General features: G+C 34.9%; 2 protein-coding genes and 1 long non-coding RNA gene across 7 annotated transcripts; 1 reads left to right on the plus strand and 2 right to left on the minus strand.

Annotated features, from left to right (window-relative positions):
- Nucleotides 1-5,559: 5,559 nt before the first annotated feature.
- On the minus strand, nt 5,560-9,020 carry LOC107613782 (L-ascorbate oxidase homolog). The gene is made up of 7 exons (XM_021108743.2): nt 8,346-9,020; nt 8,126-8,235; nt 7,198-7,468; nt 7,013-7,115; nt 6,217-6,928; nt 6,035-6,113; nt 5,560-5,960 (listed from the first exon to the last, which is right to left on the minus strand). Exons 1-7 carry the CDS (start codon nt 8,484-8,486, stop codon nt 5,754-5,756), a joined length of 1,623 nt encoding a protein of 540 aa, XP_020964402.1. The 5' UTR covers nt 8,487-9,020; the 3' UTR covers nt 5,560-5,753.
- Nucleotides 6,778-7,737, plus strand: LOC148547099 (uncharacterized). Its single transcript, XR_015896748.1, has 2 exons — nt 6,778-6,917; nt 7,220-7,737. It is a non-coding gene; the product is annotated as an uncharacterized LOC148547099 (long non-coding RNA).
- An 11,359-nt stretch (nt 9,021-20,379) lies between the features above and the next one.
- On the minus strand, nt 20,380-25,082 carry LOC107613425 (chaperonin CPN60-like 2, mitochondrial). 5 transcript variants are annotated; one of them, XM_088497166.1, is made up of 11 exons: nt 24,888-25,061; nt 24,505-24,551; nt 24,331-24,415; nt 24,063-24,222; nt 23,642-23,803; nt 23,295-23,338; nt 22,799-22,921; nt 22,557-22,717; nt 22,212-22,456; nt 21,440-21,796; nt 20,380-20,580 (listed from the first exon to the last, which is right to left on the minus strand). In XM_088497166.1, the coding sequence occupies exons 6-9, from the start codon at nt 23,308-23,310 to the stop codon at nt 22,274-22,276; spliced, it is 483 nt and encodes a 160-aa protein (XP_088353292.1). In that variant the 5' UTR covers nt 23,311-23,338; nt 23,642-23,803; nt 24,063-24,222; nt 24,331-24,415; nt 24,505-24,551; nt 24,888-25,061; the 3' UTR covers nt 20,380-20,580; nt 21,440-21,796; nt 22,212-22,273. The 5 variants fall into 5 exon arrangements, with proteins under 5 accessions (XP_088353292.1, XP_088353295.1, XP_088353294.1 ...); XM_088497169.1 differs by having other exon boundaries at nt 21,440-21,619; nt 22,557-22,708; nt 24,331-25,082; XM_088497168.1 differs by having other exon boundaries at nt 22,557-22,708; nt 24,331-25,082.
- Between the last annotated feature and the right edge of the window lie 311 nt (nt 25,083-25,393).

Consider the following 25,393-nt stretch of genomic DNA (forward strand, 5'->3'; position numbering starts at 1 on the left):
AGGATGGAAGCTTATTGAAAAATGAAGCTCCGATCCAAGGAGTTTGAACAGCTCTGTCCATAGTCGTCCTGTGAAGTGTGGATCTCGATCACTAATGATGCTCTTAGGCAATCCCCAATACTTCACCACATTCTTGAAAAATAGTCGTACTGCTTCCTCTGCAGTGCAATCAGTAGGGACAGGTATAAAGGTAGCATACTTCGAAAATGGATCCACTACCACGAGAATAGATCCAAACCCCTCGGACTTCGATAAGGCAGAGATAAAATCTAGAGAGACACTTTCCCATGGTCGCTCTGATGGAGGCAGAGGTTCCAACAACCCGCTTGGTGTCTTGTTTTCAATATTATCTTGTTGGCACACAAGGCAAGTCTTCACATAGCCCTCCACTTCATCTCTCATTTAAGGCCAATAATAAGAAGATTCAATAAGTGCTAAGGTCCTTCGCTGACCTTGGTGACCAGCCCACTTGGTGTCGTGGCATTCTCTTACCAACTTTTTTCTCAGATTTTCCCACTTAGGAACGTATAGTCTTCTCCCTTTTGTGTAGAGAAGGTCGTTTTCTAACCAAAATCTTTTTGTCTTACCTTCTCTAGCCAACTCCACCAACTTCTTTGCTAATGGATCGTGATGCAACCTTTTCTTGATGGAATGCACAATATCTCCTTTAACAATAGAAATGGCCGCCAACTCAGCCTTGAGACTCAGCGCATCTGCTACCACATTAGTCTTGCCTGACTTGTATTCAAATTCAAAATCAAACTCAGCTAAGAAATCTTGCCACCTAGCTTGTTTAGGGCTTAACTTCTTTTGAGTTTGGAAGTAGCTTGTAGCCACATTGTCTGTCTTGACGATGAAGTGTGAACCAAGCAAGTAGTGACGCCAAGTTCTCAGACAATGCACCACCGCGGTCATCTCCTTCTCTTGGACAGTGTATCGCCTCTCTGTATCATTCAATTTGCGATTCTCAAAGGCAATAGGATGTCCTTGTTGCATCAGAAACCCTCCAATAGCGTAGTCAGAAGCATCAGCGTGGACTTCAAATACCTTTGAGTAGTCGGGTAGTGCTAGTACTGGTCCTTCTGTGATAGCAGCCTTCAACTCATCAAAGGCCTTTTGACACTCTTTTGACCATTCCCAAGAGTGATTCTTCTTGAGAATATCAGTTAATGGTGCAGCCTTGGTGGAGTATCCCTTGATAAACCTCCGATAGTAATTAGCCAACCCAAGGAATGACCTCAATTCAAATACCTTATTTGGCGGCTCCCATTCTTTGATAGCCTTCACCTTTCTTTGATCCATGCAGAGAGTTCCATCTTTAATGATGTGTCCCAAGAAGTGGACTTCATCCCGTGCAAAGGAATACTTTTCCTTCTTCACATATAGGCTATTCTCTCGCAAGATCTTAAACACGGTTCGTAAGTGTTCTACATGTTCCTCCAAGGTATTACTATAGACAACAATATCATCCAAGTAGACCACTACAAACTAATCAAGGTAAGGTCGAAAGATCTCGTTCATCAAGGTACAGAAGGTCGCAGTAGCGTTGGTCAAGCCAAAAGGCATCACCAACCACTCATACGATCCATACCTCGTGACACACGTGATCTTAGGCTCATCACCATCAGCAATTCTCACTGGGTGATATCCTGACCTCAAATCTAGTTTTGAGAACCATTTGGCTCTACCAAGTTGATCAAACAAATCGGCTATCAGAGGAATGGGGTATTTATTCTTGATGGTTACCTTGTTAAGTGCTCGATAGTCGATGCATAAGTCTTAATGAACCATCATGCTTCTTTTGGAACAAGACTGGTGCGCCATAAGGTGCCTTCGATGGACGGATGAACCTAGCATCTAGCGAATCCTTGAGTTGTTTCTTCAACTCCTCAAGTTCTGGCGGTGCCATCCTATAAGGTGTTGAGGCAGGTGGCTTTGCTCCTGACTCCAATTCAATTTTGTGGTCCACCTTCCTCCTAGGTGGTAGTATTTTGGCAACTCGGGAGACATCACATCCTTATTTTCTTCAAGGACTTTCTTGATTTCGGGAGGAATGTCTTCTCTTTCAAGTGTTGACTCCTCTTGTAATAAGGCCAAATATGTAATCTCTCCCTTCTTAAACCCTTTCTTGAGTTGCATAGCAGAAAGCATCGGTGGTCCTCCAACTTTAGAGATTGTAGGGACCATACATGGAGACCCTTTCTCCATGACGCATACTATGTCATAGTATGACATAGGTATTATATTTGCCTTCCTTTGCAAATCGAGCCCGATGAATATTTTAAAATCGTCCATGGGTGCTATTGAGAAATCCACGAGGCCCTTCCAAGAACCAAGAGTCATCTCAACCTCTTTTGCTTCTCCCTTAAGGGGTTCACCCTTGGTATTCACGGGTTTGAACCAACCATTCTTTTCGGTGATCTTCAACCCAAGTATCTTTGCTTCATCAGGCGTGATAAAATTGTGTGTAGCACCAATGTCGATCATAGCCATGACAGGGTTTTCATTGATAAAGGCTTTGACATACATCAAGCCTTTCTTTTCTGCAGTGCTTGCCTTTTTTCCCTTCACAGCATTCATGAGTTGGACAGATCCAACACATTCAGTCACTTGTGATTGAGCCTCTCATTCCTCGGCGATAGATGCCAGAGTCTCTAGCTTGGGACAGTCCTTCATTTGGTGTGGTCTCTTGCACACGAAACATCTTCCTTTGGGCACGAAAGCCTTCTTCTTTTCCTCGTACTCTTTCTTTGAAGAGTATTTTCTTTCCTTCTTGGTTGAGAAACTCTTCCCCTTGTCTCCCCCACCTTTAACAGAACTAGGCTTGGAGGAAGACTTGGATTTGGAGTCTCCTCTATGATACTCAGTGAGTGATTCGGCCACCACGATGGCCTCATCGACATCCTTAACATTCCTTCTTTGTAGTTCTTGTTTTGCCCAAGGTTGGAGTCCATCAATGAAGAAGAACAATGCATCATCTGATGCTAAGTTGGGGATTTGAAGAGTGAGAGTAGTGAACTCCTTTACGTAGTCGCTAATTGTACTCTTGTGCTTCAACTCCCTCAACTTCTTCCTTGCTTCGTAAACCACATTCTCAGGGAAGAATTGTCTTTTCAACTCCCTTTTGAAATCTTCCCATGTGGCTATGTTGCATGTACCATTTTCCATATCTACGCACTTTCTCCTCCACCACAAAGTAGCATTATCAGAAAGGTAGAGAGCTGCAGTGCATAGCTTTATTGCTTCTTCAACCACCCCTTGGCCTTCGAAGTACCTCTCCATTTGCTATAGGAAGTTCTCCACCTCGCGAGCGTCTCTTACGCCCTTGAACTCCTTTGGCTTGGGGAGATCAATCTTTGTCGTCTCCCTTATAATGGTTGGTCGAGATTCTGCCTCTTCGAACCAAATTCAAACTTCCTCAAATAGCTTTAAGGAATTCTCAAGCTTTTCTTCAATTTGGAGCATGCTTTCTTTGAAAGCATCTAGTTCTCCTAACATGTGAGCCTCGAGGGTCTCCTTATCATGTTCTATCCTTTGGAAACGCTCATCCATAGAGGATAGAACATTCTCCAACACAGAAATTATCTCTTCTAAGAAATTAGAGTCCTTACCTCTAGGCTCACATGAAGAACGGACCTTCTTGCCTCCTCATTGAGAAGGACTAGCATTCCTTCCCCTTTGAGACTCAACATGCTCCATGGTGGTACTAGAAGTCATACCCACAAGCGACTTGTGCTCCCTCTCGAACTTCGCTCTGATGCCAAAACTGTCACGGCCTTGGACACACTCCAACGCTACCGTGCCGACACTCGGACTTACTCAACCTCTTGAGCTAAGACCAAGTCAGCCTAACCCTCAGTATTTAGCAAGAAAGCTAAGAACACAAGAGAACACAAGAGAACACAAGAGAAAGGATGTTTTGTTGGAAAGAACACTTTATTACTCAAGTGTTTATTACAAATGATTCACACATATCTCACACTAACTCTCACCTCTTATTTATAGCCATCCACCTCCTTAATGGATGGTTAGGATTAAATCTAATCAACGGTCCAGATTAATTATCTAGAACCTTCATTACAAATATCCATCATACCACAACTTTCTAAATACTTCTAGATTCTTTCATACTACTCTTTATACTCCTATATACATTCACACTCTTCTAGAATACTCTATGAGCTTCCAGAGTCTTCTAGAACCTTCTAGAGTATTCCGGGATCTTCTAGGACATTCTAGAACATTTCGGAACCATCTAGAACATTCTCAAACACTTCAGAAAATTATACAAACACTGTTAAATCTAACTTTCTAAAATTTATGGTGACAATAGTCATTTTAACAATGTTGATGATTCATGAATCTGAAAATAAAATTAACAATTCATGGGGCCTATGGGAAAATAGTTAATTATCATGACGGATTTTCAGCAAATAAATAATTCTATTTTCATACATTTGTAGAAATATTTAGATTTTTCCAATAATTCTTTGCTTGATATAGGCAAGTTTTACCTTAAGTAGTGTTCTCCTTTATAATTTGTAGCGATATTTAGATTTTTAAATAATTTTTTTGCTCTATCTAAACAAGTTTATCTGTAAATGTTTTCTTTTATGATTCATGAAAATTTATTAAATTATTATTGTTATTCTAGTGTATCACATAGAGATAGAGATATTCATATATACACCTATCCATCAGTTTTGAAGAAAAAGAAAATATTTTAATAAAAATTAAAAAAAATGAGTAGAAAAAATCTAACATCATTAATGTTCTTGTTGAGTAGAAAAAAAAATTATGAAACAAAAACGTGTATAATAATATAATTAATTTGAAATTTAATATAATTCATTATAAAATAATTTATTATAGTTAGAATTGATAAAAAAAATAATGTATTTTTTTACGGTATCTTTTAGTTCTCAAAAAGTCAAAGTCTAATTTGAAGCGTATTTGAATTCCATTTAAAGATTTGTTGCTCTAATAAATAGATTATATATACAAAGAAAAAGTATAAAAGAACAATATTTTTTCTAAACAACCTAAAGAATAGGTTAAAAAAAGAAAGTTAATTTTAATTTTAAAATTTTAATTTTAAATTAATTAAGTTTATTCGTGTTTAGTGAGTTAAATGTAGTTTATCGTTCACATTATTCACAATCTTTGTTGTTTATCTAGCTAAATTGACAAAAAAATATAATTTAAACTCTCAATCTTTGTTGTTTATCTAGCTAAATTGACAAAAAAATATAATTTAAACCCTCAATTTAAGTGATGACTACTCAATCAACTCAAATTGATTGGATCAATCTATCTCGATCACTCAGACACGCACAAACTTTTCTTAAGTTTGAAATTATGGTAAAGTATTATTCTATAATAATCATATCATGAGCTGATGAACTAATATTTTGGTTGACTAAAAGATAATTTGTTAAGATTTTGGGGTGGGGCAGGGGGATTGAGGCGATGAAGTGAACTAGTGAAGTAAATTGCAATATTTCAACAAGTTTGTTTCGTTTTGGGATCTATAATTTGACGAAGAATTTATCAAAGAAGTATATAAACACATCCATTGATTATATATAATTCAACAAAAATACTAATGTCCTGGCTGCCGCAGATTTTACAATGAGTAAGAGAGAGCAATCATAGCATAGCAACATAGATATAAGATGGTACCAAAGAAATAAGGCTTGAGCTAAGCCTTGAATGGAAATGAATAATTTGTTGTTGACTGATCTTAGATATTATTAAGGGTGGCTATGGCCTATAGCCCGGCCACAGAGCAAAGCATTACTTGGTATAGGGTACTCATCCCTCCATGAATTTGCAGGAGAATACACACGAAGGTAAAATTGCTGCCCCAAATATTGACGAGCCCAATTCTCTGACCTCACATTCCACATTCCTACGTTGTCCAAAGGTATGTATACTGCACTCCATGATTTGGGATACACCTATACATAATCACAAAAATTTGAATTATAAAATTGTGCATAATCGCCTATACATAATTTTTACCATGATATACCTGAACTGTGCATCTAGAAATTGTGTCCCTCAAATTGTAATTTAATCTGCTTGCAGCTGACCACTGACCTCCATCCATTCTGAATGTTGTATATTAGTAATTATTAGTACTGTTATTATAAAGAAGAGAATATAAATCGTATTTGCAGCAGAAACAGAGAAAATGAAGTTAGTTGGACTTACCCTACAACAAAGAAGTTGTGGCCATCAATATGCCAAGATTGCACATTGTCTTCAGGATTCTCAAACACAACCTCCACATAGCCGCGAAAATCAGCAGCCATGACAGAGGTCTGGAGGTAACCCCCGCCGCCTGTGGGATTATCCGGGATGCTTCCGAGGCTGAACACCCCTGAGATCTTGAAGTAATCCGCCAGCTTCAGTGGCGTATCGGCGGGGATGAACGAAACACTGTTCACAGCATATCTCTGCTTCCCATTGATAACTGGTGCAGAATTTTGAAGCCTAATTGTGCGGGTTGTGTTTATCAAACCATAATGATAAGATCCTTGTGGATTAGGCCTTGGTCCACTTGCTGTCAGATTTCGCCTCAGAGACCGAGCTTGTTCCAGAGACCAATCAATTTGAGTTGTTAGTCCAATAGTGGCAGGACCGGCAACAGTTCCGGCCGAGTTGCTGTACCGGAAAATGGAGGTAGCGTTCAAGACTTGAGAGGTGAATCGAGAGGTGACAACGATGTAGTAGTCTTGAGGTGGTTGATCGGCAGTTACCAACACCGACATACTCTGCCCCAAATGGATGTCAAGCGAGTCATACGTGTTCTGAAGAGTGTGAATGCCTTCCACCTCAACTAGCAGCATCTTATGCCCTTGGATTCTGAAATTGATGGAAGTCCCAATCCCCACGTTTGATATCCTGAATCTGTAAGTTTTTCCTGCCAAACAAGTAAACCAATCAGTTTCTTTATGTCAAGTCTTCTTTCTGTCAGCTTAAACTTTTGGAGAAATAGTTTTTATACCTTGATCAACTGTAAAGGTGTATCCATTGGAACCGCGACCATTTATGATAAGACCGTCAGGGAAAGGAAGGTCGCTTCCGCCGTCTAAAATTGCTCTCAAATCCTGCAAGAGTCAATACAGATATAACATTACATCGAAGACTTTTTTTTTATCTGTTTTAACTTGATGCGTTAAAGCTGCTTACAGTGTGATTTCTCTTGTACCAGTCTCCTGCCAATACGGTGAAATCCCCGGCTGGAGGATCAAACGGTACCGGAATGACAGAGCGACTATTAATTTTGAAGCCGCCGTAGCCGCCGGCCGCCTTGTGGAATGCGAGGGATGGGAAGTAGAAGTAGCTGCCAATCTGATCCTTTACTTGAAGAACATAAGTAAAGTTGCTTCCTGGTGGGATTGGACAATTGGTACCATACACTCCATCCTGCCATGAATTCCTTCTCTGCTGCACTCCATTCCTATATACAAATATCACACCATCTTAATATACGAGTGTCCATTGTTAATGTCTCTTGTTAGTATCTCTTTGTCCTTTCTGTCAAGATAAATACAAAATATACTAATTTAATGTATTTGTGTCTCTGTATCCCTGTCTCATGTAAATAAACGCAGCCTAAGTTCATGATGATGTGCATCAATGCACAGCACCATTTAGTTTTAATTTCTTAAGTTATTTTCTCTAATCTACAAGAGAAAGAAAAATAGTTTATCCATTTTGGCATCACAAGTGCAAATTATTTTCAACAATTTTATATTTCAATCAGGTTAAAGAACTGGTGTTTGCATACGAGGAATCAATCAATTACCATAAATCAGATAAGTAAGATAGATAGTTTTAGCAGTTATTAAAATTGAATTTCACTTGCTAGATCTAGTACTAAATGGGGCCACGTCATATGGCATGTTCACCTAATCACCTAATCAACAAACAATGACACATTTTTCTTTTTTGTCCAAAACGGGCATCATTTTCACACTAACTTTGCAAATGTACTCTCTCAAGGTAATCACAATAATTTGCATCAATAAGTAATTACAATAATACCAACAAAATAATTTAGAAGACTAGTTATCCATATCTGGTTATCAAGAATGGATTAAAGAAGAAAAGTTACCAAGAGATAAGGTAAGGTTCATCTAAGCTATTGTAGACATTGATGATCAAATTATCATTAGTGACAGATTCAATCTGCGGCCCTGGGAACTGCCCATTTATCAATATCCCCTGCCATTTCATTCATGTAACAAACGATGAACAACATTCTTAAACTAACAAAAACAAAACAAAGACTTGCAATAATACATAAATAAAGAAGAAAAATGAAAAAAGGGTACCTGTTGTTTAACACCAAGAGGATAAATATCTCCATAGGTAACATTCCAAGTGTAGAACCTATAAGGATCTTCACCAATTGAACATGTCACAAGAATCTGCACCACTAACAAGAGACACCACACTCTCATGAAGCAACCCATTTTTTCTCTCTCTCTCTGAAAACCTCTCTCACTAAGATAATGTAACACTTTCTCAACTTTGAAGTAATTGAAACCAACAAACAAAACAAAACAAACCAAGCAAGCACTTTTCTTTTGCTTAAAATAATAACACTTCTCTTTTTCCCTTTTGCTTTGGAGCCTAGAGCTTTTCTCCAAAGAAGAAGAGAAAAGAAGCAAGCGGTGTCGGTGAGTGTTAGCTTGTTTTTGAGCAGAGAAGTAATGTACTGAAATAATGAAGCAGGGCTAGTTGATGGTTATGTTTATTGAGACTCAGTCTCAGACTCAGAGACTGTTGTGTTGTGCCTGTGTCATGCAATGTAATCTATGATATATGAGCTGTATCCACCATTTCAATATTCTTAAAAAGAGTGTCAGTTCTACACCTAAATTATTGACCCTTGTATTGCACCCATGTTCATCCTCAACAATATTGAAATTGATATCAAACCTGCAACCAAGATAAGAAATAATAATGCATAAATCCTGACAATGATTACTTTTTTATCTAAAAACATAGTAACTCAACTAATATTTTTTTTTTTTTGTATATAAGTAATATGATCAGAAAAATAAAACATTTTTTTATTGATATTTATTAGACTAATTCCTTAAGAAAAGGAAATCAAATATATCAATTTAAAATCACTAAAATAATTACCATTTTGATTAAGGTTACGCTTTCACATATTTGTTAATAATTAATATACAAGAGAAAATCAAATCACAATTGAAAATATTCCTAACATAATGAACAATATATACTTCAAGTAAGTATATTTGTTTATTATTTATTTATTTGGCTTTTATAAAAGATTTCGCGTATAACGAAAACTGTAAAATTCCTATAACGATGCAATGATGATATATATGCCACAGACAAGGAATGACGGAAAGGCACATGCTTTGTTTTGGATGGATGTACATATATGCAGAACTTTTGTTCTTTCAAATATATAACAAGGGAAAGAAAGAAAAGAGAAAAAAAAAATGATAGGGAGAGCTTAAAAATATTGGAACTAAGGAATTGGATGCTTCTGCGAATCTAATCAAATGTTTAGCTTGATTTCTCAATTTTAATTTATGAGGAATGCTAGGGAGCCAGCAATTTTGGTGTTTTGTAACCATCAATTGGCCATTAATAGTGTTTTTAATGGTGTGAGATTACATCTAATGATGGAAAATCATTCGTTTTTGTTTTGATGGTTAAGTGCTGGCCAGAAAACACAAAAATTGCTAGCTTCTTAGACTTTTCCTTAATTTATATTAAATATAGTATACCTGCTTTTAAATGGATATAAGTGGACGCACCAGCTTGATTGTATATAACTTGCACTAGTATAGCATGCATATGATTATAGTAACTCCAAATTCGGATTTCTTTCCCTAAAAAATAATATATGCACATTGCACATTGCACATTGCACATTGGAATCAAAATAAGAGGAAATATTAATATATTTTTTCTTATTTATTAGACTTATTGATTGGTGTTAAATTAAATTAAGCATAGGTCCATGTGCAGTCATTGGGGCGACAAATCTCTGTGACAATGACCGTACCATATATTTACTTCATTTCACACGCTTATTTAATGGATCACCTAACCTAAGCTCTTAAATTTTTTTGAGAAAAAAAAACCCGCCTCGTGATTATTCTAAAACACAAGGAGGCTCTTAATAATTTTTTTATTTTTATTTTCGTAAAATTAGTTTGTTTTTATGTTAATATTTTTTTAGGTTAATAAAATATATTTACATAACAAGTTAAATTATTAATTTGTTTATTAAATATTAACTAAAATTAACAAATTTTTTATTAGAAGTCTTGTAATTTTTTAGAAATAATTGTCAATTTGTCATGAGTTATTTATGAATTTTTTTATTTGTTGTTTTTTTTATATTGACTAAATTTAGTGTGTAAAAATAAAAAAATATTATTTTTTTAATTTTTTATTTATAAAAATTGAACGAAAGATATATTTTTTAATTTTTTGTTGTTGTTTAAAAGAATTATTAAGATATTACACTATTAAGATTATATTAAATCTTAAGTATACCCAATTTAAATTAATCATTATAATTCACATAAACTCATTATTATTATTAGAAGAAGTGCATATTCTATTTTATAATAGATAATAAAAAATTGATATAATATTTTATCTAAAATAGATACAACAAATAAAAATATTTATGTTAACTAACTATGTAGATATAACATTAAAGATTTAAATTTAATATTTTAGAATAATTAATAACAAATAGATAAGACTGATAACAACAATCAGCAATGTTATTCTTATTAATATCATAATATGTATATCTTCTATTTAATTTTTATAAGTAAAAAAAATAAAAAATCACTAATATTTCTCAGTTTTTAGACAATAAATTTAAGGTAAATGACATGAACAAATGAAATGGCATTTAAAATTATATGATAATCCTAAAAGAAGAAACGTTACATGTATGTCCAATTTTGTTAATGAAACTATGTAAATCGAAGCTAATGAACTTGATTTACCCTTTCTCTATGTAAATCGAAATAGATAGATTCGATTTACTAGAATAGTATATTGCATTATATAAATCGAAGTTAATAGGTTTGATTTACTATATGAGACACAATATGATATAAATTGAAGCTAATGAATTTAATATATATATATATATATATATATATATATATATATATATATATATATGGGGCCAATGGTAATAAATCGAAGCTAATATATTTGAATTAGCTATGAGACTGACCTATATAAATACGAGCAGAAAGTTAAATCCTTATCAAAGTATGACTTACAATGACTCGTGGGAATATAGTTTTTTAGTTCTTGTGCACTATATAGGAACAATTGAGGAAAAAAACGTGATAGGGAATAAATTTACTAATAAAAATCCGTTGAGTATATTTATCAAACCTTTTACGAATTTTGTTGAGTTTTAGAATACTATAATTCAAAAATTGGTTCTGCATGACATGAAACGGTGGAGAAGTTATTTTATAGAATTTCTATTTCTGTTGTACGAGATGGTGTGAAGTATGACTCCTTTGTGATATACAATGACGAAGATTTACAAGTTTTGTTTCACTGTTGTCGTCGTCAGTTTTCCGAGGTGAGGATCCATGAGCTATTGGCCAAGTTTGGAGATGTGGTTTGTAGTTCAGGAGAATCGAACCGCAATCCTCAATCTTTAGCGATGCTAGGAGCCTCTAGTTCAATGCTTGTTGGTGTCTCTTCATCTGTGCCTGTCATTGCACGTGAGACAATTTTGGTGGCATCTCCATCTTTCGCGGTTGATCTAAACCGCAATGGTGATGGACATATAGGTGATAATGGACCTTTTCGATCAGCTTGCTATTGCGATGGCCGATACTCCTGATATGATTTTGGTTTTCGGAGATGGTGGAGAACCAGCTGATGGTGTTGAAGATGTACTACGGAATGATGATGATGATGTGGAGCCCACCATTTAGACTTGGAGGCCATGACACAACATGAGTTACCGGATGTAGCATCTGAATTTGGAGCCAAAGATACAAAGGATACCGGAAGTCTAGCTAAGTTCTAAGTTGGTCAGCAGTTTTAAGATAAAGAGGAAGTTGTCTTAAGCATGAAGGCTTATAGCATCTGCCGCAGAGTTGAGTACAGAGTGCTAGAATCTAATCAGGTCAAGTACCATAGAAAGTGTAAAGAGTTTTAGCAACGGTTGCACATGGTTGATTCGAATCACTCGTTGCCAACGGAAGGGTACTTGGGAGGTAAGACGGTATAATGGAGCTCATACATGTCTGGCCACATCGATATCTAGTGATCACAAGAAGCTTAATTATCATGTTATATCTACTTTCATACTGCCTATGATAAGAGCTGATGCTGCCGTGTCAATCAAGGAACTACAGAATACGGTAGAGACATATTTTGAATTTAAACCGACTTAGAGAAGGATTTAGTTGGCTAAGCAGAAGGCTGTTTCGCAGATTTGTAGAGATTGAAAAGAGTCATATAATGAGTTGTCGAGATGGGTACTGAGTGTATAGGCAACGATGCCATGTAATGTTGCAGTGTTGAAGACGAGCCCTAAATCACTATTATCATTAACACTTAACCTAAATTAAATTCTAACTAAACTTTTAGTCACTAGTTAATCTAACATTTAAAACTTATAAATCCTAACAGAATATTTAATCACTATTCTAACTAACAGTTATTTATAAAACTATTCTAAGTAGCATTTGTAGTTTCAAAATTCTAACAAATTACTAAATCACTACTCTAACCAATATTTATAGTTTAAAAATTATAATTTCTAACTAACGTTTATAATCATATACTCTAAGAGACTTAATATTACTAACATTTCTAATCTATCTTGAAAAAAAATTTCATTCACTAACCTCTTCATTGATACCACCAGTAATATAGGCAACTCTGTCCAACCGATAGATACGATCCAGGTCGTTCTCTGTAACACCCTAATTAGCCTAAACTTTACCTTGCGTCGTAAAGCCAAGGTCAATCAAAGGTTACGATAGTTCTAAGCTCATACATATAATATATAGGAAGAATTAATATAATCTAGAAGCCCGATGAATGATATAGCTCAAAATCAGGATTTGAAAAGTACAAAACGTGCTAACGGAGCTACTAACTTAAAGCACAAGATATAGATATAGTATAATAAGAGATAAGAGTATAATATCATAAAAATCTAGCCACGGCTCGCGGAGTTTAAGCCGTCTAGTCATATATACAGACAAACAGAATCTGAAGTTTAAAATAGCTTATACAAATATTTCTCTCTCAATACAAGCCTCTAGGCAAAAGCAAAGGTACAAAAGTGAGAGATATATAAACAAAATAAATCAAAAGACTCTAAGAGTAATAGGATCCTCCGCTTATGTCACCATCCAAGTAACTCACCGAGGTGGGTTGCGACCTGCATCTGAAAAATACAATAGAAATATGGTATGAGAACCGGAGGTTCTCAGTATGGTAACAGTGTCCAGTGATGTAGGATATAAGACCCCGGGACGCCAAAGGCAATCCTAGACTTCATATCCATCACAAGATTCATCTTAGGCATACTAAAACGATAAAGCATAATTATATAAATCTTAACATAATTAAACAAGGTACTCTATCTTAGGGGATTTCTATCCTAACTAAACACTGCTGTCCTACAGCCTTCACCAACCTATTCTCCATGCGATCCCATCGCCACCGCCTTCCGAACCTCCTCAATCCCAGTAGAAATCACAATTAATTACAATACAAGTAGAAGCATATAAGACAAGTAATTCAAGTAAGCAAATAGGCATGTTATTCAATTAGGCATACAATCACAAGTCGACAAAGCAAACAAACAGATAGAAAATGCACATGATGAATGCCTGTCTTATTGGTTGTGATATCACATTGTCGGTTCAACTGCCAACCCGACACACCTCCATGGAGATGTTGCCCTTCGGAATCATCATTGGGACCGAGATATAGTGCTCGGATCACTGTCTAGGATTTTGTGCCTACACATTCTATTGATCCGAAGGGATGTGAGCGGGATACTCTTGCCTCAGACCTCACATCTCAACGTAAGCGGGATTAACCACCGTCCTTACGCTGCTGCCGTTACCTCGACAGGCGGGATTAACCACCGTCCCTGCCAGGTGCATAGCGTCTCATAATCTCAATACAAAACAGTAGTTCAGTGGTTTTTTAGAAAATATTTTCAATACATCAATGATTCATCATTGCACATTCGAGTCCTCGACTCATCTCAACCACTGTCACATCAATATTTTCATTTCCGAGTCCTCGACTCATTCCAACTACTGTCAATCAACATTTCCATTCTGAACTCAGCAGTTCATTAGTTTGTATCTCATATACCAATCATCCTGTACACGCCATCAAACCCATCCTCAGTACACCCGAAACCTAAGCCTCCGTTTGCTAATTTTTCATAGTAATATCAACTAAAATTCTTAATTTATTTCCCATGTTCTCATACCCAAAACTCTTAAAATGGTGTCATAGAAGCTTACAATCTTGTTGAGAAGGTGAAATAGTTGAAAAGTTTAAGTTTGAGAAACAGGGCATGTGCGTACGCACAGGAGTGTGCGCGCGCACGTCCATGAAGATTTTTAAAAGTGTGCGTATGCATAGAGGCGTGCGTACGCACAGGTGCCAAAATTTTCAAGGTCTGTTGCTCGCACAAAGTGTGCTAGCGCCCTCAACACACTACCCTTCCCAACTTGTGCATGTACACAGGTTGTAAATCCTCATTGGGTATGTGCGCGCACAAGCTGTGCTAGCGTTGTAAACAGAAAGCCCTTCCCTGCCTGTGCGTACGCACAGGTCTGTACGTGCACATATGTTCAAAATTTTGCAGGGTTGTGCGTGCACACAAGGCTGTGTGTGTGCACATACCAGCAATCACAAAATTATGCAACTTTGCAGAATTTTAGATTTTCAACACCAACTTTGAATGATCATAACTTCCTCTACATAAATCCAAATTTTACAAACTTTATATCGATGTAAAGAGTTTTCAATGAATTTTAATTCTAAACAAATCTCAACCAATTTTGAAAATTGAGGCATAAGTTATGATCATTCAAAGTTCACCAAAAACTAACTTTTACCAACACTTACAAAATCTCAATTTACCAACTTTCACAAACTACATCCAACCAAAACAATACCAATCCTCCAATTACAACACAATCTACACTTTTTGGTCACCATTCATTATTCACGCTAATTTTTCCATCACACTTCATCATTCTCAATCTCAATTATCAAACATAGTACATTACAACAATTTTCCCACCAATACACTCACCAATCATCATTCTATCATTAATTTATCAATCTCCCATATCAAACTACCAACATCAATATAACCATTTAACAATCATTCCAAATCATCAAATACCATACAACACTTTCATCAACATAACCAAAGCTCATCAATTCATCATAAATCATCATACCTCAACATTCAACAACTCAACAACCATTTTAATTCAAACCTATCCTATGGGTCACTAGCCTAAGTGTCCATGAATATTATATACTACATAGAGAAAACCGAAACCATACCTTGGCCGATTCTCAATATGCCAAAACTCAAAATTGAGCACAATCTATACTTTCAACCACAAGCAAGCCTCCAATTCCACTTCAACAAGCACCAACAAGTTCCAATAGCTTCCAAACTCACAATAATCAAGCTATATACACACAAATCATCACTAATCAACCTAGGGCTCAATTTAATCATAATCTCACAAGGGTTTCAAGAGCTCTTACCTTGCCCAACAGTTTTGGAAGCCAAAACCAATATCCATCAAGGGCTAGAGTGTACCTAAACACCCAAAACACAAGATTTCACTCAAGACCAAACTCAAAAATTTGAATTTCACAAGGGCACGAAAACTGGGCAAGGAAACTCGAGAAACTTACCACAATGCTTAGATAGAAATGACGGGCTCAGAGAGAGCTTCGCGTAGCTGCCGATGGCTCGCGAATCGGAGCACTGTAGCTCGAGATATGATGGATTGAAGTGAGAAGTAAATAATGTTTTCTCTTCTCCTTTCTCTCTTCTCATGCAGCTGTGTGTTTGTGTAATGGAGGTGTAAATGAACTCATTTGGATTCATTTAAGTTTATATATATGTTAGATTTGGGTCCAACTTGGGCCCGGTCCAACCTGTTAGTGTTTTTAGCCTGTTTAACCCAACTTTGGGCTAAACCTTTAAATTAACACCCGGTTTTCGACTTTAAATATTTTCCTAAGGTTTTTGATTATTTTAAACTTTTCTCGCACAGTACCAAGCAGACTTAAATCGGTTCGGCTGCTGGTTCGGGGTTTTTTTTTCTTGGTTTTTCGTCGAAAATATATTTTTTTGACTCAGAAAAATCTACTGAGTCCAAAAATCATATTTAAATCCTCAAATTCTCACTCTAAATTTTTGGACTCTATTTTGGGCAATATTAATTAACTAATTAGGCGGTTAATTAGTCGCGATTCTTACATTCTCCATTTTCATAGTTTTGAATCTTGTGGTGTTACCTAACTTTTCTTTCTAGGGTGCGTTTTGAGGGTGGAGGAGATTGTGAATTGTAATTCGAAACAAATGAATTCGAATTGTATATATAGGTGTATATATAGTAAATCGAACCTACTTCATTCGATTTAGCTATGATGTACGTAACCTCTAAATCGAAGCTATTCTATTCGATTTACTAGGGACTGTAAATCAAAGTCACTTGTTTTTATGGGCCTAAATTGAAGTCTATTGTTTTGATTTACTATGTGCTAGCTAATTTCAACGTTTTAACCCTACTAAATCGAAGCTGTATATTTCGATTTACAACTTTCTATACTAATTTGAATCTTATTGATTCAATTTATTTTAAGAAGGTGTAAATCGAATATAACATATAAATACAAACAAGACAGCTATGTAATGTTATTGCATTTAGGACATTCATGTAATATTGACTTCTATTTGTTTTGTTTTTGTGTTTTACCCATAGATTTAGCCAATGCATATGAAAAGGATAACAAAAAATAGAGAAAAAACTCTAAACGATTTCTAACAATTATACCAAAAGACAATAAGACCCTCAACAAAAAACTGTCAATCCTAGTTGGTGCTTAGTGGACAGATTAACTGATTAACGTGCCACGTATATAGATATATTCTGTTAACTTAAAAGAGATCGTTGATGGATGGACTAATTAGTCTCACAAAGTTAAAGATTAACGACCGAAAAGAGTTTTTTTTTTTTTGCTAGATTCTCATGGTCCTTCAAAAAAATTTTGAGTTAAAGATGAACGGCCAGAAAGAGTTTTTTTTGTGCTAGATTCTCATGGTCCTTCAAAAAAATTTTAAAGACCAAAATGGATATTTTTTTATTTTTGTATTATTTTAATTGTAATATATTAAAAAATTAAAAAATAGTAGAATTTATTATTCTTAACAAATAATTAATTAATAATATTTAAAAATATAAACTAAAATATGTTGTTAAAATTTCAGGCTAAAAAATTAAAATAATGAATACAATATGCAATCTCGTGAAAAAAAATTTCCAATCTAATAATCAATTACGACGTATTTTAGCAATCAATAACTTATTTCAGTGAAAGCATTACACCAAACACTATTTGATTATCCCATGCTATGCTAATTAGTGTCACAAATCATAAATGTTAACAAACAATTAATGTTTTGTTTTGTTTCATTTAGTTCTACAAAAAATATCCAACTTAGCAACTCTACAATCTTAGCATTTTTTCAAATTTAAATTCAGGATTTTTTTCTGTCAAATTCTATGTTTGCTTCCATTTTTACCTCATAAGCAAAACTTCATGACCAAAATATTTTGTGTTTACGATGAACTTATCTGCACATAATTCTTACCACATGTAATTAATTTAAGGCTATACTACATGTGAAATGTAATAACATTTTGAATCCTCGATGCAAAAATCATCAGTTTATTGTACATTGAAATAACAAAAATTCTTACGATTCTTATCATGCTGCATATGTACTTGCTAAATTCAATTTCACATAATTGGTTGATTAAAATACTTTTAATTTTTTTATTAATGGGAATGCAGAAACGAACTACACTTCCACACTTTAGGTCATGGTCGACTGAAAATTTTCTCCAACCCCTGGTAAGAAAGGCTTCTGATGACTTAAGGCTCCTCCATCGAAGTTTCATGATGATTGGTGGCTTGTGTAACCCTCTAACGCGAACAAAATCAGGCCTCGAAGGAAACGCAAGCAAAGAGAAAGCATATGAAAGTAGCTGCCAAATGAAAGTGGTATAAAATGGTGGGCTATTAGATACTTAGATGCAAGGAAATTGACTTCATTCAATATGAGCAAGTATAATATTTATGAATTGCAGAGACATACCATAGAATAGTGTTTTGACTAGTACTCAGATATCACCCTGACAACCGAATAAAAGTCTTGCATGATTGGAAAACATGGTGGCGAAAGGCCATTGTTAGGATTCGGTGGTGGAGGGCTGTGACCATTTGGAAACCCTGCATTTTTAGTTGAAACAATATCAGCACTAATGTTACAATTATCACCTGTTTCCTTGGTCACTGCAGAGGATATATTTTTTGTCTGTGGGACATCTAAAAATGGAGATGCCAGGAATGCAGGAAGCAAAATTAATGGTCTTGTTGGATCCAATTGGTCATGTTGATCCTCGTTGTTGACAATGGGTTCCAAGTTATTAAAGTAAGGTTCGAGACCATAATATGTGGAAGGGTCAATGCAGGTCAATAGATTCAACACAGATTCTGGAAGATGTTGGAGTTGGTCAATGGCATCATCCCACTTGGAATTATCCATAGCTACATCAGGTTATTGGTATACTATATGTGAAACTTGGATAGGTTCAGAAGTTTCAAGCCGCGGAGTCGCATTAGTCTCATCATCAGATAGTTCTATGATTCCCCGAAACAGGTATTGATGATTTGATGTCCACACTCAGCTTCAACGGTGGGTGCACAGCTCTTTGGTTCGCATGTTGTGGTCCTTCACTTCAACAATGAGGAATTTGTCTTGGCCAACGTAGCAGACACTCAACCAACTTCCATTCTTTGAGGCCATAAATCGCGGCAAGGTTATTGTAGCCGGTAACAATTATAGCAGTTCAATGAACTTCTCAATGACCACATCAACTTCATTGCTAGTAGAATCATAAAATGTCATCAAGTTTGGTAGTGCATCCTTAAATCTCCTATAGAATGTCGAAGGAATTTCACCCATCTCCTTCAAAAGAGAAGGTATCAAGCGTTAAATGTATGATACAATATGATGCTAGTCAAAATAAGCTTGATACAAAAAATGAAAATTTTGTCTATTCACTGAGGTAGCTACATACTAAGTTGGGGTTGACCTCCATATAAAAGTATCGTCCTTGATAGTAAGAGTTGAGGCTATCCATGTTGTCAGAAACTCAATGTATGGTATGGTCAACAAATGAAATTCGAATAACTAATTGGTTGTCATCACAATAAAAGAATAGTTTAAAATCAAAAGAATATTAAATATAAATTAGCTCAAAAGAATATAAGAAATGTTTAAAAAAAAGTTATATTATCATCAATGTTAATAATTTCCTGGAGAAGAAAGACCGGAGACACTACAAAAAAACTTGGTAATTACGGCGGTTTTTTAGGGTTATTACGGCGGTTTGAACCGCCATTATTACCTTGAATGGCGCTCAAGAAAAACCGCCATAATTTGAAGCGCCATTTGGTTATTACGGCGGTTTTCGAAAAACCGCCACAATTACCTGGATAAAACGGCGGTTTTTGAGTTGGGTTAAAACGGCGGTTCAAACCGCCATTATTTCCAGATAAAATGGCATTTTCTTGTTGGTTAAAACGGCGGTTCAAACCGCCGTTATTTCCAGGATAAAACGGCGGTTTTTGCTGGTTAAAACGGCATTTATGAACCGCCATTTTTACCTTAGTAGAGTGACATTTTTGGTTGGTTAAAATGGCGTTTGAAACCGCCGTTTTTACCAGGATAAAACGGCATTTTGAACCGCCATTTTTACCCTGACAAGGCATTTTTATTAGTTAAAATGGCATTTGAAACCGCCATTTTTACCGAATTAAAATGACATTTCATGCTGTTTAAAATGGCAGCTACAAACTGCCCTTTTTACCGGATAAAAGTGACAATTTTTATCGTTTAAAAGGCAATTTTTACAGTCATTTTTATCGCGTTACACAAATAATTTTTTTATTAAAATTTCACAATAACAAAAAATCATAATTCATAAACAAAATATTATATAACTCATAAACAAAGTATTAAACATAATATATGATTTTTTAGTATTGGAAATAAAAAATAATAATTCGTATACAAAGTATCAAATATAACATGATTTTCTAACTATAAATTTACAACTATAACAATTTTTTATATATACACAAGACAATGTTCACTGAAGCCAAGTTTTCATTACGTAAATCCTTGTAAAATCTTTGTTCCAAGTTATTATCAGTAATCTGCCAAGGAAAAGTACCAAAAAAAATTAGTAATGACAATTCAATATTAAAAATAACTAAAAAGAATCAGAACCTAAATTGATTCATCAGTATTTGTTTATATATAAGATATCTCAAAACTGAAATTAAGTGAGATTGTGCACAAATAAAAAATAATATACGACAAATGTTTCTTTTACCTAAGAAAACAAGCTAACCAATTTTATTTCAGAGGTTTTAGCATCTCCAATACAAAAAGTCACGCAAGGATTGTAAGAAAAGAAAGTAATAATAATTATTAAAAAAAATGGATCAGAGGAATCTACATTATATCCATTTATTCAAGTGTTTATAAGTAACGATTCTTAGAGCTTTCATTTCATTCTCCAACATAAGAGATAATAATAACATAATTACATAACAATCTAATAGCAAAAATTATCATAAAAAAATAAAAGATGGCACAATCATCAGTAGCACCTAACCATGTTTATCAAGATTTTGAACCATTTTATGAATGGAATGAAGATCAAGCAAGTGCTACCCTCACTGTAATGCTGCCGGGTAATTAATAATAACTTTTCTTTTATTTTTGTCCCCAATAATCCATTATCAGTATTATTATATTTTATGCTTAATGCTCTATAGATAAAGGAACTGCTATACGAACTACTGCAATACAGTGATTATGCCTTGTGCTGCAATAGCAATTAGAATTTAGTGCCCAAATCATTGTTCAACAAATTAACAAAGGCTGCTAGGCCTAAGTTTGTCACACACAAGAAAAATTCAAATCTTTAAAACATGATTAGATACCACCCATTCGTGCATTGAAACACAAAACACGCATAAAATATATATAGTACGGAGAGAAAGGAACCTCAAGTCGGCGCCCTTCCCCAATATCACCATTATAATCTTTTTGCAATACCAACTGCTCTTCATCATCAATAGCAGTATTTGCTCGTTGACTAGTTACATCAGGATTTAGAAGGGCATTTAGAACATGAATGAGACAGCAAAATATCCCAGAATCAAGTAGAGATTATTTGTCAATAGGCTGCAGAAAAAAGCACACACAAAAACTCCACTTGATGCTTATGAAGAATCAAGGAATTTACAACGATGGAAACACAAAATCTTTCACAAAATCTTTCACAAAATCTTTCAAGAAGCATACTCCAGACACAAGGATTTCAACTGAAGCTAACAAATTTGCTCCTGAACTGATGTCATCCTGCAAAGAATGGTATCACTATAAATTCACAAAAGGATATGAGCACCTGGTGGCTCGGAGCTAAATGTCATAAACAGCTAAATGTGCAGATCAGCCTATGTGATTGCAATTTAAAAAACTTCTTACAGTCTATGTGCAGATCAGCCTATGTGATTGAAATACCTTCATTTTAGTTGGAAGATTTTGTTCTGATGGAATTCTTGAAAAAATTATACAAAGAAGTATATAATTACAAAAAGACTATATAGATCCAAAAAAGCATTCACATATATTTAACATACAATTTAAATATGTATATAAAAAAAGACTAACCCTCACATAACACATATGCACATTCATAAACAAAACAATATTTAGAGAGAGAAAGTAGAGTGTGTGTGTGTTTGAGAGTGAGAGAGAGAGAGAGAGAGAAAACCTTCTTGGCAACCAGGGATGCATTCACAAGTGATTTCAAGAAGGTACCCACTAACGAACACCCTAAGCCTTCTTGACAGTTGACAACCAGTTAGAAAAACACAAAATTAGAAACCAAAGCTTTACAAGATTACGATGCTGAAGTTTGGCTATCAAGGCAATTTCATTTTTAAATTCCTTGATCCCTTGTCCGGAACTAGCTGAAAGTCTCTTAACTGCAATTCTTTGCCCATTTTCTAATGTTCCCTGCCATTTATCAATTTCAAATATTGTAAGAGACACAAGAGAATTTCATTTGTTATTCTAAGATTGTTAAAAAGAAAAGTGGCTTCATATGTCTAATTACCTTAAACACAGGTCCAAAACCACCTTCTCCAAGCTTATTTTTGTGTGAAAAGTTATCAGTGGAAGAAGCTATAACTGTTAGGTCATATAATGGAACCTCTGGATCTTCCTCTTGTTCTTCCATGGACTGATCCTTTAATGCTGCATTAGTCTCTACATGATCTTAAGACAAGTTATTAATTAATCTTAATTATAATAATTCAAGAAGTTACTTTATGCTCAAGAAAAGCAGAGAACTCTTACCTTTCAGAGTGGCCCTTTTTCGTCTTTTCCATATCAAACAGAATGCTAAGAGAAGGCCACATAATACGCCAACTGAGACTCCAACTCCAACTCCTATCTTGACCTTGCGTCCATTGTTTGACTCTTATAATGGTTTAATGTCAGCAGAGAACACAAACATTTATTCATGAGACAGAGAAAATGCCAGAAACCATGTGGCATAGTTCAAGATTAAACCACGGACCTCAGTTTGTATAAAATCAAACACACCCTAGTCCTAACAAAGAGATAATTTATGTTGGGTAAAAAGATCTTGCAAAATGTAAGGTAAATGGACATGAGAATGTGTATTATATATATTATTATTAGAATGGGTACAATATTAATAATAAATCAAATGTAGCTAGCTAGCTAGACAGATATAGAGTTGAAAAAGAAGAAGATGAAAGACAGATCATAGTAAGAATACAATCATGAATAAAACTGGCTAGATAGATATATACAAGAAGGAACTCACTAGTATTTGGTAACATAACTCATTCTCCCTACCAAAATAATACACTGTCAACCATGAAACAAGAACAATTAGAACACTTTATGCTTAAGAAAAGATCTCAGTCTAAGAAGGAAGAACATACTCTTGAACTCAGAGTACAAACATGCATCTTAATTTTCTTTTTCAGCCACAATAGTAATTCTAGTTGCTCTACAAACATAATCTCAAGAATTATCTGTTTCCAAAGAAAGCAAAAATTCCATAATATTTTAAGAGTATACTTCAGTTTGTATATAAGAGTATACTTCATAATATTTTAAGCAAAAATTCATTCAGAAAGAGGAATTTTTTTTGAAAGACGCTTGTACCTGGGTTATCTCTTCAGGTGTGCTTATCATTACTGCCCTGCTTTTTAAATCAGTAATTACAGCATCAACTGCCTTATTTATTCCATTACGCAAATCCATGACATTTACACCAGCTATAATCGATTTGCAACCTTCTGTCAGTATTGCCTGCACAAGTTGTACCTGGAATCACATAAGAAATATATACTTGTTAGATAAATAGATCTAAGTTATGAACAACATGGAAAAATACCTTAAAATTTTTTGATACTTGAACAATCATGGAAAATACATTCTGACATTTATTTTAAAAATAAATAAATAACTTGATGCCTCATGATCGAAAATAATTCCTTCTGAGTTCAAAATTGCTTCAGCTAGAATTCATACTAAAGCAATATCATCAAAGAAAACACAAATCCTTAATGAAAAGTAAATTCACCAGCTCTAGCAGCAGCGTTGGTAGCCTTGGCAACCTGCTTAACAAGATCAGCACCAATGTTCTTAGCCTTATCCTGAAATTTGATACTCTTAGCTACTGTCACACCATCATTTGTGATCCTTGGGTTCCCATAACTTTTCTCAATAATCACATTACGACCCTAATTCAACCAACCAAAAAACAACATTAAAAAAATAACTAAATAAAGTAAATTTTCACACTAATCATGTCAATTTCATTATTCAATCCCAAACAAACTCAAGAATACCCTGAAGAATTGCAACACGAGCTCCAACGCCAAAGTTGATGTCTTTGCTCGTATAGTTTCTACTTGAAATAACCCTGCAGCGTATCTGTTCCAGCAACACAAACAAAAATGAAGATTGTAATTCGTATAAACGGAAGAAAGAAGAATGGAGAAGGAGAGTGTAATTGTTTATACAACGCTCCTTGAGGTCGATGAAGTGATGGAGGAGGCTAGCTTGGAAGCTAATCGATACATTGAAACAAAAACTGAGAATTAGAAAATGGATCTAATAATTCAAATATCACAATCAGTTACGAAATATCAGTTACGAAACTAAAAATCAAATGAAAAATATTAGCAATCAGTTACAAAATATCAGTTACAAACAGAGATCTAATAATCAAATGAAAAATCAGTTACAAAACTAAAAATCTGCGACTGGGAATATATTAGCAACAAATTCGTCAGCTTTATAGACATGAACCAGATCAAAAAATATGAACATCTAATTAGAAAAATTCAAATAAGAAGATGAAGTAGATCGAATTAGTAATTAGTGATTCACAAAGAAGAAACACCAAATCGCAGAAGCACAATCGGAGGCCAGCAACAACGACATCGCTTATGGCGGTGACAAACATCAGATCGAGACCAAAGAACCAAGTTACAAAAGCTCAATCGGAGGCAACAATGGCTTCGCTGTGGAGATGAATGGTAGCGCGATTGTTAGGGTTTCGTATTCTCACTCTCATATGTTTAAAAGCATCACTTTCTCTCACTCTCATCTGCTCTTTTAGTTTTATTAATAAAATAATAAAATAAATGGAGAGAGTGGCGGGTACAACAAATGCCAAAATGTAGCACTTTTAACATAGGCATTATGGCATGAGAGAAAAATGGTGAAACGAGGGAATAATACGGCGGTTATATTAAACCGCCTTAATATTAGTGCCATTTTAATCATATTTTTTTGTAGTGAGAAGAAAACCTTATTGGAAGGAAGCCAACCCAGAAACAAAGTCCTTCGGAGTGATATTTCAAAAGTGAGACGGATATCGAAGTATTTACAAACTTGGGTGATCTC

The sequence above is a fragment of the Arachis ipaensis genome, chromosome B8 (assembly GCF_059453495.1).
Source record: "Arachis ipaensis isolate K30076 ecotype BB chromosome B8, ASM5945349v1, whole genome shotgun sequence".
Taxonomy (NCBI): Eukaryota; Viridiplantae; Streptophyta; class Magnoliopsida; order Fabales; family Fabaceae; genus Arachis; species Arachis ipaensis.

Coding starts and splice junctions, on each gene's coding strand:
- LOC107613782 (XM_021108743.2), bottom strand. CDS start 8,486: ATGGGTTGCTTCATGAGAGTGTGGTGTCTCTTGTTAGTGGTGCAGATT. Junction 6,929..7,012: donor CACCTTTACAGTTGATCAAG/GTATAAAAACTA, acceptor CTTGTTTGGCAG/GAAAAACTTACAGATTCAGG. Junction 5,961..6,034: donor TTTCTAGATGCACAGTTCAG/GTATATCATGGT, acceptor GATTATGTATAG/GTGTATCCCAAATCATGGAG.
- LOC107613425 (XM_088497166.1), bottom strand. Junction 22,718..22,798: donor AAAAAGGGCCACTCTGAAAG/GTAAGAGTTCTC, acceptor ACTTGTCTTAAG/ATCATGTAGAGACTAATGCA. Junction 22,457..22,556: donor GTTTTGGACCTGTGTTTAAG/GTAATTAGACAT, acceptor GATAAATGGCAG/GGAACATTAGAAAATGGGCA.